General features: G+C 41.3%; 1 protein-coding gene across 11 annotated transcripts; it reads right to left on the reverse strand.

Annotated features, from left to right (window-relative positions):
• Positions 1 to 170: 170 nt before the first annotated feature.
• On the reverse strand, positions 171 to 13,867 carry LOC139553304 (signal recognition particle subunit SRP54). Of its 11 annotated transcripts, none has more exons than XR_011670630.1 (17): positions 12,192 to 12,743; positions 12,001 to 12,098; positions 11,779 to 11,870; positions 11,587 to 11,671; positions 10,854 to 10,958; positions 10,674 to 10,740; positions 10,522 to 10,579; positions 10,244 to 10,394; positions 9,900 to 10,048; positions 9,671 to 9,771; positions 9,488 to 9,574; positions 9,261 to 9,334; positions 7,425 to 7,533; positions 1,492 to 1,662; positions 1,106 to 1,201; positions 678 to 826; positions 171 to 538 (listed from the first exon to the last, which is right to left on the reverse strand). XR_011670630.1 is itself a non-coding variant. In XM_071365493.1 (17 exons), the coding sequence occupies exons 3-17, from the start codon at positions 12,076 to 12,078 to the stop codon at positions 735 to 737; spliced, it is 1,515 nt and encodes a 504-aa protein (XP_071221594.1). In that variant the 5' UTR covers positions 12,079 to 12,098; positions 12,192 to 12,298; positions 13,823 to 13,867; the 3' UTR covers positions 171 to 734. The 11 variants fall into 11 exon arrangements, 9 of the variants coding, with proteins under 9 accessions (XP_071221594.1, XP_071221599.1, XP_071221593.1 ...); XM_071365493.1 differs by adding an exon at positions 13,823 to 13,867 and having other exon boundaries at positions 171 to 826; positions 12,192 to 12,298; XM_071365498.1 differs by adding an exon at positions 13,823 to 13,863 and having other exon boundaries at positions 171 to 826; positions 12,249 to 12,298.
• Between the last annotated feature and the right edge of the window lie 263 nt (positions 13,868 to 14,130).

A 14,130-nucleotide genomic window follows, 5' to 3' on the forward strand; every position in this document is an offset into this window, starting at 1 on the left:
TCTATGGTGCAGAAACTCAAACAATAGAAAATGTGAGGTGCCTGGTACTTAGTTCCAGTGAGCTCTTGCCCAAGTAAAGGATGTGATAAACATATCAATCAGTAACATCTAATGTAAAATTATTCTTTCTGCTCAATATCCTTGAAATGCAGTGGCCCAACAAGTACACATTTTTCAAGTCATGCAGAGTTTAATTGATAGGGCAATTACTGACAGCCATTGATCAAATATGAGCGAAAGACTGGCTTTTTAAAACATTGCAATACAAATTTTATTATAACATTGACAAAAATAATTTTCACAAACTAATATCAGCATACCCTTCACCAGCTCTCCAAATAAGGGTTGTGTTTATGGCACAACAAAACATAAAAAAAATATTTTGCAACAAAAAACTGCGTATCTTATTGGACAAGTCCAGGTTTCAGTGCCTCCCGGTTTCATTCCAATTTCTTCCATTTGGTTCCTAATGAATATGACCCAGGACAAGCTTCATGATCCTAGCATTTCTGTATCTTGTGGGCCTCATTTACAATTACTGTAAAAAAAAATCAGAACTTATTTATCCTGACATGTAAATATGCTTTCTGCATCATTTTATACACAAACGTGTTCATGAATTATATTACTGAGGCAAAAATAACACTGCTCTCCTTCTTGCTAAAGCGTCGCCACACCTTCTTGCTGAATCAAAATGACAATCTTTTGATTTTGCTGTGTTAAGGCTCAGTGGTTCACATGTTGTTGAATCCCATCATCCCTTTCATGTTGCCAGCCGCACCCTGTTGGAACTGTCTCATCATGGACTGGAGACCAGCCATCCCACCTGAAGATGAGCGAAAAGTCAGCATGTCTCAGTGGGGGGGGGGTCAGTTAAACTCGACAGCAAGGTGGCGAGGATGAGAATAGCTCATCTTAAATCAAATGATTATTTGGGGTGCAAGGTGATTTGTAGATCAGGGAATCCATGCAGTCTATGTCAAATAAGCATTATATAACAACCATGTCATTACATGGTTGTATTTAAATCATTGAACTAAGTAACAAAGGAATAGTTTGGGAAAAGTGACATGACATTAAAAATGGAAGTGAAAGTCATGCCTACCCATATGGTGGAGAACCCTTGGGTCCATCATCTTTGCCATCTGTTGGTTTAACTTAGCCATCTGAGAGGGGTTGACATTCTTGGACATGTCACCACCTGTAAACATGTAAAAAATTATTTTGAGACATAGCCTACTTCTTGAAGTAAGCAAAATTGTGTTAGTGGACCAGTGCTTCAGTTTCAGGGCTGTGTCTGAAAACTTGACTAGCCATGAAATCCTTGCTTCGTCTGTTCTCGTTTCCGCCGCTTACAAAGTGCAGTTGGGAAGATCCAAGGCCCTTCCCTCAGACCTCTTCCAATGTGCTTTGAGAGGTTGGAAGGGGGAAAATGGAGGAAGCAAGGATTTGACAGCTAGTAATGTTAATATGAATCCAAGAAGTGCATACCTTTGAACAGGCCCTTGATGCCACCCATCTTCTTCACCATCTGGGCGAACTTTGTGTACTGGGTGAGCAGCTCCTGGACGTCCCTGGTGGCAACCCCAGAACCCCGCGCAACTCGGGCAATTCGGTTCGGCTGCTTGGTGAAGAGCTTTGCGCCATCTTTGTTGTCAAGTTCTCCAAAGAACAAAGAAAGAATCCATGGTTAGGAAAACAATTACACATCTTGTATGACCCTTTTGTTTGTAATTTACTGTTTATTGACGAGAGGGTTAGATACACTGAGTTGCACCCTCCTTTGTCCTCAGAACAGCCTGAATTCATCAGGGTATGGACTCAAGGTGTCAAAATCGTTCCACAGGGATGCTGGCCCATGTTGACTCCAATCATTCCCACAGTTGCATCAAGTTGGCAGGATGTCCTTTGGGTGGTGGACCATTCTTGAAACACATGAGAAACTGTTTAGCGTGAAAAACCCAGCAGCGTTGGCAGTTCTTGACAAACCCGTGTGCCTGGCACTTACAGCCATAGCCCGTTCGAAAGGCAATTAAAATGGGACTAACACCATTTCAGCAACATCAAATCTTATTCAAATCTGTTCGTATACATCTACAAGAAGAATGACAATTTTTGTAGCATTTTCTGACAAGCAAACACTTAGATATGGTCATGTTCACATTTTCATACAATGTTTGGGAATGACGTAAAGTAAGGCATGTGAAAATTCTATAGCAATAGAGTGGGAAAGCGGCCATGTGTTTGGACAATTAATAGACACTGCAGGAAATAAAATGGACCAAAACCGTAGTCTACGCAGACCGGAGCACTACAGTGCCTTCGGAAAGTATTCCTACCCGTTGACTTTTTCCACAATTACAGCATTATTTTAAAAATGGATTAAATAAATAATCCTCAGCAATCTACACCCAATAATGACAAAGCAAAAACAGGTTTACAAATGTTGGCATATTAAAAATACCTTATTTACATAAGTATTCAGACCCTTCGAAATTGAGCTCAGGTTCATCACGTTTCCATTGATCATCCATGAGATGATTCAACAACTTGATTTGAGTCCACCTGTGGTAAATTCAACTAATTGGACATGATTTGGAAAGGCACGCACCGGTCTATATAAAAAGGTCCCACAGTTGACAGTGCATGTCAGAGCAAAAACCAAGCCATGGAGGTCGAAGGAATTGTCCGTAGAGCTCCAAGACAGGTTTGTGTTGAGGCACAGATCTGGGGAAGGGTACCAAAACATTAATGCAGCATTGAAGGTCCCCCAAGACCACAGCAGCCTCCATCATTCTTAAAAATGGAAGAAGTTTGGAACCACCAAGATTGTTCCAAGAGCTGGCCGCCCAGTGGTCACTGAGAGCTCTAGAGTTCCTCTGTGGAGATGGGAGAACCTTCCAGAAGGACAACAATGCCAGAACAGAGCAAAGTACAGGGATCCTTGATGAAGTCCTGAGCGCTCTGGAGCAGGTTCTCAGACTGGGGCGAAGGTTCACCTTCCAACAGGACAATGACCCTAAGCACCCAGCAAAGACAATGCAGGAGTGACTTCAGGACAAGTCTCTGAATGTCCTTGAGTGGCTCAACCAGAGCCCCGGTCTTGAACCCGATCAAATATATCTGAAGAGACCTGAAAATAGCAGTGTAGCGACACTCTGGAGCAGGTTCAGACCCTTTACTCAGTACTTAGTTGAAGCACCTTTGGCAGTGATTACAGCATCGAGTCTTCTTGGGTATGATGCGGCAAGCTTAGCACACCTGTATTTGGGGAGTTTCTCCCATTCTTCGCTGCAGAGCCTCAAGCTATGTCAGGTTGGATGGGGAGCGTCGCTGCATAGCTATTTTCAGGTCTCTCCAGAGATGTTCGATTGGGTTCAAGTCCGGGCTCCGGCTGGGCCACTCAAGGACTTGTCCCGAAGCAACTCCTGCGTTGTTTTGGCTGTGTGCCGAGGGTCAACGTCCTGTTAGAAGTTGAACCTTCGCCCCAGTTTGAGGTCCTGAGCAGGTTTGTCGTCAAGGATCACCCTGTACTTCACCCCGCTATCTCTTTCCCTCAATCCTGACTAGTCTCCCAGTCCCTGCTGCTGAAAAAAACAACAACAAAAAACAGCATGATGCTGCCATCACGCTTCACCGTAGGGATGGTACCATGTTCCCTCCAGACGTGACGCTTGGCATTCAGGCCAACGAGTTCAATGTTGGTTTAAATCAGACCAGAGAATCTTGGAGCCGGAAGAAATGGCAGCAGTTTTACAGGCGCCTAGCCAATTGTGCAAGTGTGTTTTTCGCGTTATTTGTAACTTACTTTGTACATAATGTTTCTGCCACCATATCTTACGGCAAAAAAGAGCTTCTGGATATCAGGACAGCGATCACTCACCTCGGATTAGATAAAGATTCTCTCTTCAACAAGCAGGACGCAGAGGATATACTGCTAACACCCGACAAGGCTAACATCCCTGTTATTGGCAAGAGAAAGCAACGCAGGTACAGAGGACACAGAGCGGGGTGCCTCATAAGCATACACAGAAGGTGAGTGGGAAAGGTGCCGTTACAGCAATATTACTCGCCAATGTACAATCACGAATATTCTACCAACGGGATATCAAACTAACATCTTACGTTTCAAGGAATCGTGGCTGAATGATGACATGGATATTCAGCTAGTGGGATATACACTGCACTGGCTAGATAGAACAGCAGGGGGAGGGGGGGGGGGGGGGGGTCTGCATATTTGTCAACGGCTGGTGCACGAAATCTAAGGAAATTTTGCTCACATGAATTAGAATATCTTAAACTGTAGACCACACTATCTGCCTAGAGAGTTCTCAGCAAAACTTTTTGTGGCTGTTTATTTACCACCAGTCAGATGCTGGCACAAAGGAAATAAGCAAACAGGAACCTGCTCACCCAGAGGCGGCGCTCCTAGTGGCCAGAGACTAATGCAGGGAAACTTGAATCCATTTTACATAATCTCTGTTAAAATGTGCAACCAGCGGGGAATTTAAAAATAATAATTCTAGATCACATGTACTCCACACAGAGAAGCGTACAAAGCGCTCCCTCGCCCTCCATTTGGTAAAGCCGACCAGAACTCTATCCTCCCGATTCCTGTTTACAAGCAAAAACTAAAAGCAGGAAGCACCAGTGACGCAGTCAATAAAAAAAAGTGGTCAGGTGAAGCAGATGCTAAACCACAGGACTGTTTATCTACCACAGACCGGAATATGTTCCGGAATTCCTCCGATGGCATTGAGGAGTACACCACATCAGCCATTGGCTTCATCACTAAGAGCATCAAGGACGTCGTCCCCACAGTGACTGTACATACATACCAACCAGAAGCCATGGATTACAGGCAACATTCGCACTGAGCTAAAGCTGCCGCTTTCAAGGTGCGGGACTCTAAACAGGACACATAAGAAATCCTGCTATGCCCTCCGACGAACTATCAAATAGGCAAAGCGCCAATATAGGGCTAAGATCGAATCATACTACACCGGCTCCAACGCTCATCTTATGTGGCAGAGCTCGCAAACTATTACAGACTACAAAGGGAAGCACAGCCGCGAGCTACCCAGTGACACAAGCATACCAGACAAGCTGAATCACTTCTATGCTCGCTTCAAGGCAAGCAACACTGAGGCATGCATGACAGCGTCAGCTGTTCCGGACGACTGTGTGATCACGCTCTCCGTAGCTGACGTGAGTAAGACCTTTAAACAGGTCAACATTCACAAGGCTGCGGGGCTAGACGGAGTACCAGGACGTGTGCTCACCAACTGGCAGGTGTCGTCACTGACATGTTACACATGTCCCTGATTTGAGTCTGTAATACCAACATGTTTCAAGCAGACCACCATAGTGTTCTTGGGCACCGGAGCGCCAAGTCCAGAACCAAAAGGCTTCAGCTTTAAACCCCAAGCCATAAGACACCTTAACAGGTAATCAAATGGCTACCCGGACTATTCGCATTGTGTGTGTTTCCCCCCAACCCCTCTTTTACACAGCTGCTACTCTGTTTCACATATGCATAGTCACTTTAACTATACATTCATGTACATACTACTTCAATTAGCCCGACTAACCGGTGCCTGTATATAGCCTCGCCACTCATTTCACCGTTGTTTTATTACCTTATGTATTGTTCACCTAATACCCATTTTTCACTTAAATGTGCACTGTTGTTAGGGCCTGTAAGTATGCATTTCACTGTAAGGTCTACACCTGTTGTATTCGGCGCACGTGCCAAATAAACTTTGATTTGAGAGTCCTTTCGGTGCCTTTTGGCAAACTCCAAGCGGGCTGTCATGTGCCTTTTACTGAGGAGTGGCTTCCGTCTGGCCACACTACCATAAAAGGCCTTATTGGTGGAGTGCTACAGACATGGTTGTCCTTCTGGAAGGTTCTCCCATCTCTACAAAAGGAACTCCGGAGCTCTGTCAGTGACCATTAGGTTCTTGGGTCACCTTCCTGACCAAGGACCTTCTCCCTTGATTGCCAGCTCTTGGAAGAGTCTTGATGGTTCCAAACTTCCATTTAAGGCTGACGGAGGCCACTGTGATCTTGTAGACATTTTTTTGGTAGCCTTCCCCAGAGCTGCGCCTCAACACAATCCTGTCTCGGAGCTCTACCGACAATTCCGTCGACCTCATGGCTTGCTTTTTGCAATGACATGCACTGTCAACTGTGGGACCTTATATAGACAGGTGTGTGCCTTTCCAAATCATGTCCAATCAATTTACCACAGGTGGACTCCAATCAAGTTGTAAAAACATCTTAAGGATGACCAATGGAAACATGATGCACCTGAGCTCAATTTAGAGTCTCATAGCAAAGGTTCTGAATACTTATGTAAATAAAGTATGTTTATTTGGAAAACATTTCTAAAAACCTGTTTTAACTTTGTCATTATGGGGTATAGTGTGTGGATTGATAAGGGAAATATATTATCAATTTTAGAATAAGGCTGTAACATAACAAATGTGGAAAAATGGGTCTAAACTTTCAGAATGCACTGTATATTGTAGTGGAGTAGCCAACAAAATGTTGCTATAATAGGTCTATATGTTTCTCTTTTGCATTGTGTTTTTTGGTTATTCATTGTCAAGCTTTAAAAACCAAAGCCAGACCACAATATTTTAGCAGCCTAGCTAAGACTGTGGCATGAGTCTTTACACTTTCCCTCCGCCGCGCGCTGCAAAATGGGACACGCGAAAGCAGCGCAATTGAAGTGGAATTCACCAAAGTGACCGCATTAGGCTGTAATTTAATATACTAAATGACTCAACTAATTTAGAGTCACTTGTGTGTGCTAGCCTATTAGCCACGTTATGACTTGTGATCATTGCCCTTTCTAATTTGATTGTATTGACATTTCCAGCCTTAGTCATCAGTTCTTGTTCAAAATATTGAGTCATTGAAACTGAAATGGGGCATCCCGAAAGGGTGGCAGTAGCAAACAATGTACCAGGCCAGCTGTGATTTACAACCTGATGCAATACCAAGAAATGTATTGGTGAATTATATGAATCATGCATTCATCTACTCTGTCAACAATACCTTATTGTAAGTAATGTAGTCAAATATAACCTATTCTTAAAACCTCTTAAGTAAATTTTGAAGTATAAACTGGTAATTTTACATTTGACAGATTGTTTCATATCTGCAAAGTAGTTAAAACGCTGTCAGTGCCACTTTAAATATTTTGTCCTGCCTATTCACCCTCGGATTGTGTATGTGTGCCATTCAATGTTACAATTGTCTCAAGGCTTAAAAAGCCTTCTTTGACCCGTCTCCTCCCCTTCATCTAAACTGATTGAAGTGGATTTAACAGGATCATAGCTTTCACCTGGATACACCAGGTCAGTCTGTCATGAAAAGAGCAGGTTCCTAATGTTTTGTACACTCAGTGTATTTACCTTGGTCATTCATGCTGTCCATAATTGTCATGAGTTTCTTCAACCTGGCCATGGACTCCTGCTCGTTACCTTTGCTCATGAAGTCCGTTCCGAAACCTGGGATCATACCCTTGTGACAATAACAGAAGTAAGATTAGCATCTTATGTGATTAGAATATACAGTGCCTTCAGAAAGTATTCACACACTTAGTTTCCACATTGTTGTTACAGCCTGAACTTTAAATTGAGATTTTTCACTGGCCTACACACACTACCCCATAATGTCAGTGGAATTCTTCTTATTATTTATTTTTTTAAATACAAATTAATAAATGAAAAAAAGTCAATAAGTATTCAACCCCTTTGTTATGGCAAGCCAAAATAAGTTCAGGAGTAAAGATTTGCTTAAGTCACAAAATAAGTTGCATGGGTTCAGTGTGAGCAATAGTGTTTAACATGACTACTGAATATCTGTACCCTACACATACAATTATCTGTAAGGTCCCCCAGTCGAGCAGTGTATTTCAAACAGATTCAAGCAAAGACCAGGGAGGTTTTCCAATGGCTCGCAAAGGGCACCTATTGGTAGATGGGTAAAAAAAAAAAAGCAGACATTGAATATCCCTTTGAGCATGGTGAAGTTATTAATTACACTTTGGATGGTGTATCAATACAAAGATACAGCCATCCTTCCTAACTCAGTTGCCGGAGAGGAAGGAAACCACTCAGGGATTTCTCCATGAGGCCAATGGTGACTTTTTGGTAAATAAACAGCCACAAAAAGTTTTGCTGAGAACTCTCTTGGCAGATAGAATATCTTAAACTGTAGACCACACTAATTCATGTGAGCAAAATCTAGAGACTTCCTTAGATTTCGTGCACCAGCCGTTGACAAATATGCACATTGGCTGTGATAGGAAAAAAGTACGGAGCAACATTGTAGTAACTCAACACCAACCTAATTGACAGAATGAAAAGCAGCATGTACAGAATAAAAAATATTCCAAAACATGCATCCTGTTTGCAACAAGGCACAAAAGTAAAACTTCAAGAAAATTGGCTAAGCAATTCACTTTTTGTCCGGAATGCAAAGTGTTATGTTTGAGGCAAATCCAATACAACTGAGTACCGCTCTCCATATTTTCAAGCAGTGGTGGCTGCATATGTAATGTAAAAATAAAACAGGATGAGCTAAGCACAGGCTAAATCCTAGAGGATAACCGGGTTCAGTCTGCTTTCCACCAGACACTGGGAGATTAATTCACCATTCAGCAGGACAATAACCTAAAACACAAGGCCAAATCTACACTGAAGTTGCTTACCAAGAAGACAGTGAATGTTCCTCAGTGGCCAAGTTACAGTTTTGACTTAAATCTACTTGAAAAGCTATGGCAAGACCTGAAAACGGTTGTCTAGCAATGAGGAACAACCAATTTGACAGAGCTTGAAGAATAGAGAAAATGTTACACAATCCAGGTGTGGAAAGGTCTTAGACTTTTCAATACATTTTCAGCAAAAAATAAATAAACTGTTTTCACTGTCATTATGGGGTATCGTTTGTAGATGGTTAAAAAAAAATTGTTGAATCCATTTTGAAATCAGGCTATAATGCAAAATGTGGAATAAGTCAAGGGGTTATCAATACTTTCTGAAGGCACCAAAACATTTAGGTAGCCATTATTTACCATAATCAGGGCAAATGAAAAACAAGGGATACAGTTGACCGTTTCGAAAGGCCTTTGTGCTGAAACATTGACAGTCTGGTTTTATCTATAGCATGAAGCCCTATAAGAAATAAGCTTTAGAGTGTAACGCTGATCATTATTTAAATAGGGATTCAGGTTGCCGTTTATTTACCATGATCTGGCCAAACGGTCCCATCTTCATGATGTTCTGAAACTGCTCGTACATGTCTCTAAGAGTGAACTGACCTATGGCACAAATGGTGATTAGAAGATGCTTATAAACAATGTGACCCAACAACCATACCACATGACAATGTGTAACTGTTATGGACTGCAGAGCATAAGCATACCCTATGTCAGTTATAAAATGTATTACATGTCAGCTGATCTCATTCTCACCATGTTTCAGCTTGTCAATCAACTCCTCGTTGTCATCCAGCTTGAGTTCGTTGACTTTGTCTATCAAACCTTCAATGTCTCCCATGCCTGAGGACAAAAATACACAACTCAAGACGTTGTACAAAACAGGTAAAGAAACGACATGCCATGATGACACCTTACTCAAAAGGGTTCACAGCTTACCCAGTAGCTTGCTGATGAAGGGTTGGGTCTTAAATGGCTCCAAGTCATCAATGTGTTCACCAGTACCAATGAAAATGATGGGACTCTTAGTAGCAGCCACTCTATAAAAGGCAACATGAGCACGAAATGTACGACTTAGCATTGAGTATATGAATTCTGCAGTAGTAAAGGAAACTCAGTTCACCATAACGTGGATAAATTGTTTAAGCAAAGATCACTATTTACTTACGCACTGAGAGCACCACCACCTTTGGCGTGGCCATCTAGCTTTGTCACTATAACTGAGGCAACTTCTACTTTGTCTTTGAAGGCTTTAGCCTGTGCTTCGCAAGCTTGACCAATGGAGGCATCCATCACGTACACAATGTTTTCGGGTTGCTGGAGGAAAGAGATGCATGCTTGGGGTGAAACCATGCATTAGTACATTTTCTTTGGAGCATTACATTTTATAATGACAACACAAAAGCTTAGGCTGGCAGAGAAAACAAAATGTCCCCAGAGATTAAGTTCTGCATTAGTTTACTGTATTGATGACATTGAAGGGCTCTGGATAGTTAGCAGATTGTTACCTACCACTGCATTGGAAACCTGCAACATCTCCTCAAAAAGGGAATCTTCTTGCTTGTGTCGACCACTGGTATCAACAATAATTATTTCAAAGCTCTCATTCTTAAACTTTTCCACACCTTCCGCAGCTATGACGACAGGGTCCATCTCTGTGTAACTGGATATAACAAAGTTAGTGTCCTGTATATGCAAGCATTAGCATGAAAATCTAATATCACAACATAAAAAATGACTTGATGGATCACACACAGCTGTAAAGCAACCAAATGCAAAGCATGTCATACCTTCCATAGAATGGAATTCTGGCTTTTGTTGCATTTTGCTTCAACTGATCAAAGGCACCTGCACACACACAAAGGCTGTAGACTTAGTTGCTATTGCTCATTTCTTTCCAGATGGACTATCAAACAGATAGATTAAGATAATGAAACTTCACCAGCTCTAAAAGTGTCAGCGCATATCAAACAGGTTTTCCACCCTTTTCTTTGGTAGTAGTACGCCAGCTGTGAAATCGGTTTTCAATACATTAGTGAAATTATCAAAAGGTATAATATATTTTGGACAAATGGCCAACTGAATTACCTTATCTTTAGGCTGATATCCAGGAATGGCTCACCTTGGAACATGTTGTGGTTTTCCCACTGCCCTGAAGACCCACAAACATGATAACATTGTTCTTTCCCTTTGTGGGTGTCCAAGCCTTGACACCTGGATCCACCAGCTGAGAGACAAGAGCAAAATCTTAGACCAATAAACAAACACTCCCATCCAATCCCAACAAATGTGACTAACACATAAGCATTGCATCTTTGTCAAATATGTGAAGTGAGAATGTAGGGGTGCGTCTCACCCAACCACATAAGCTTCATAAAATAAAATAAAGTGTAAACAAGCCATCTGATCTGTGACCCATATGAAACATAAACTGATAGTATCTATATCCAAGAGTAGGCCTTCCCTAACTAAGGATCTATAGCTAAGTGATCAAAACGTTAAAATACAGCTATTTGGGTACTTTGTTGAATTAAGCTAATTGTTTGAGGAGGAAAGACTGGTTTGACTGTACAGTAAATAGCCAAAACCGATTACTTATGTTATAGTTGACTCATTCAAAACACCTCAGGATAGCAATAGACCACATGACTTGAAAACCACCACTATGGAAATATCCATGAAGTCCCACCAACAGCCGTCAGTCAGACATCTACCCAAGTTTTCTATCAAACCTTAACTCATTCAGTTACTTCACACTGGACCATCATTGAACCAATAATGTACAGAGTTATTCTAAGTTTCACACAACACTAAATGACAAACATTGAATTAATAATTGTCCGAATGAGACAGACCTTGACCAGTTCCTTGAACACAGAATGCTGGATCATTCGCCTCTTGTTCAGCCCAGAGGCCATCTCCTCCAGGTCAATGGCTGACCTGTGGTCAGAAGAATTACATTAGTGGGAAACATTTTGAATCTAAGTTTTTAAAAACACAGAATTCAGCTTTATCTACTAAGTGTGTGCCTGAATATTGTTACTCACTTGACATTTTCTCTGAGCTGCTTCACCAATTTGATGTTGACATCAGCTTCTAGGAGGGCAGCACATACTTCTTTCAGCATTGCATTTAATACCTAGAGAAAAATAACACAATCTATGGGGAATACATACGGTCTGGCGTGGGTGAAACCTGTCTTTAAAAAATAATAATAATCAATTGCCAAAAGTTTAACCAAAAATAACAAGATTTCTGATATGATATACCTCCTCATTGATGATGGTGGCATTGCTCAGTGATCGCAACGCCGAGGTTATTTTTCTTCCCAAGTCGGCTAACACCATATTGGCAGTTCTTGTGTAACCTGGAAAAAATATTTGGAATAGCAAGCTTGTTCTGTCATACTGCCAACTACTACAACCACTGGATAATAATGTTTTCGGGGAAAGGGCCTTACAAATTCAGTTGAGAAATACGGCCTCAATACTGAGGATGAACCCCCTTGTCTCCACACCTTTCTTTCACTGCCTCTTGTGATCAAACGTCCGTGGTTGACTTCCTAAACTGAGCAGAGAACGAAAACAATGTGTGACAAACTAACTCCGTTACCTAGCTAACGTTAGTAAACAGATGGCTAAGACAGTATGGCAGGATCTTAAGTCACACAATTAACTACCAAAATACAACACTTGCAAGTAGACATTTATTGAGCGATAGCATTGACACCGCTTGTAAAGCTAGTTAAATTGCTAGTTAACGTTCGCATCGACAACTGCGGTGATGAGGCAGGGATTCGCCGTGCATGTGGATCCCGACAGCATTTTAATTTCATTCGATATATAGCATTTAAACATTTACAAAACAGTAGTTGACTACTACATTAGAATTCTTATAAAGATCGTTACATCAGGTTTACTAACTGGCTTGAGATAACTAAGCCGAAAAAAAATCAAATAAATGAGCGTCATCTACAATCTAAATTCCAAAATAACACCGTTCCTATCTACTTCCGGGTTCATGTTTACTTCTTTGTGACCCCTGGATTTTAAAGTAGTGTAAATGTTTAAAAAAATCCCTACGTGGAGTAAACTGTTGTTTAATTCAACACGCATTCATTTCCTTTTTTTTTTTTTTATTCTGTATTTTCTACAATAAGTTACATGAACTAAATAACATATGAAAACCCACTAAATTTTCACAAATAATAATAGTTAGAAAATTCTCGTACCTCTTCAAATACGTATCTGTAATTATCGACACATGCGTTACGAAAATGTAAGCGTGAGCAACTATTTAGTCATGAGCAATTGTATGTGGGAAATTATTTGTTGAATAACTTTTTAGACGAAAAAAATAATAATAATGAAATCCTACAATTACTCTCCACAGTTAATTCCAAGGACTTGCCGAAGTTGATTGACTGGATGCAAAAATTGGTATTTAAGGGCTGGTTGGAGGCGCTATAGAAGGACGAATGGAATTGCATTCAGCATTTCTCAAAGTCGATCCTCGGGACCCCAAGAGGTGCATGTTTTTTTTTTCTCCCCCTAACAATATACAGCTGATAAAAATGATTAAAGGCTGATGATTAGTTTATTATTTGAATCAGCTGTATAGTGCTAGGGCAAAAAAACAAAAAGTACACCCCTTGGGGTCTTGAGGACAGGTTTGGGAAATCATGGTAAATGGAACGAAGTCAAACATGGTTTCCATATGTTTGGAACCGTTCCATTGATTCTATTCCAGCCATTACAATGAGCCTGTCCTCCTATAGCTCCTCCCATCAGCCTCCTCTGATTTAACCCCAACATTAGATAGATTATTGAGTCTAGCTCTCGAGAACCCAAGGGGGCATTTAGTCATCCCTTGGGTTCTCAATCACTGGTGTACAACACGCCCCGCAAGCCGGTCCCCCTCCCCAGATAGCATATGAACAGGTCATAAGCCATGGCAACAAAAAAAAAGAATAGCAGGAAATTTGCTTTAAAAATGCTAAATTATCTCAGCCTCATTGTAAAATGTGTAGAATAGCATGAGATTAGCTATAAAACTGCCCATTTCTCTCAAATAAATACAAAACAGAATTACCTTATTTACACAAGTCTTCAGACCCTTTGCTATGTGACTGCAATTGAGCTCAGGTGCATCCTGTTTCCATTTATCATCCTTGAGATGTTGCTACGGTTTGATTGGAGTCCACCTGTGATACATTCAATTGATTGGACATGATTTGGAAAAGCACACACCTGTCTATATAAGGTCCCACAGTTAACAGTGCATGTCAGAGCAAAAACCAAGCCATGAGGTCAAAGGAATTGGCTGTAGAGCGCCGAGACAGAGCTCTGGGGGAAGGGTACCAAAACATTTTGGCAGCGTTGAACGTCCCCAAGAACACA

This window comes from Salvelinus alpinus, chromosome 25 (genome assembly GCF_045679555.1).
Source record: "Salvelinus alpinus chromosome 25, SLU_Salpinus.1, whole genome shotgun sequence".
Classification (NCBI taxonomy): domain Eukaryota; kingdom Metazoa; phylum Chordata; class Actinopteri; order Salmoniformes; family Salmonidae; genus Salvelinus; species Salvelinus alpinus.

Coding starts and splice junctions, on each gene's coding strand:
- LOC139553304 (XM_071365493.1), bottom strand. CDS start 12,078: ATGGTGTTAGCCGACTTGGGAAGAAAAATAACCTCGGCGTTGCGATCA. Junction 10,395..10,521: donor AGAATTCCATTCTATGGAAG/GTATGACATGCT, acceptor TGTTATATCCAG/TTACACAGAGATGGACCCTG. Junction 7,534..9,260: donor GACCGTTTGGCCAGATCATG/GTAAATAAACGG, acceptor TATTGTCACAAG/GGTATGATCCCAGGTTTCGG.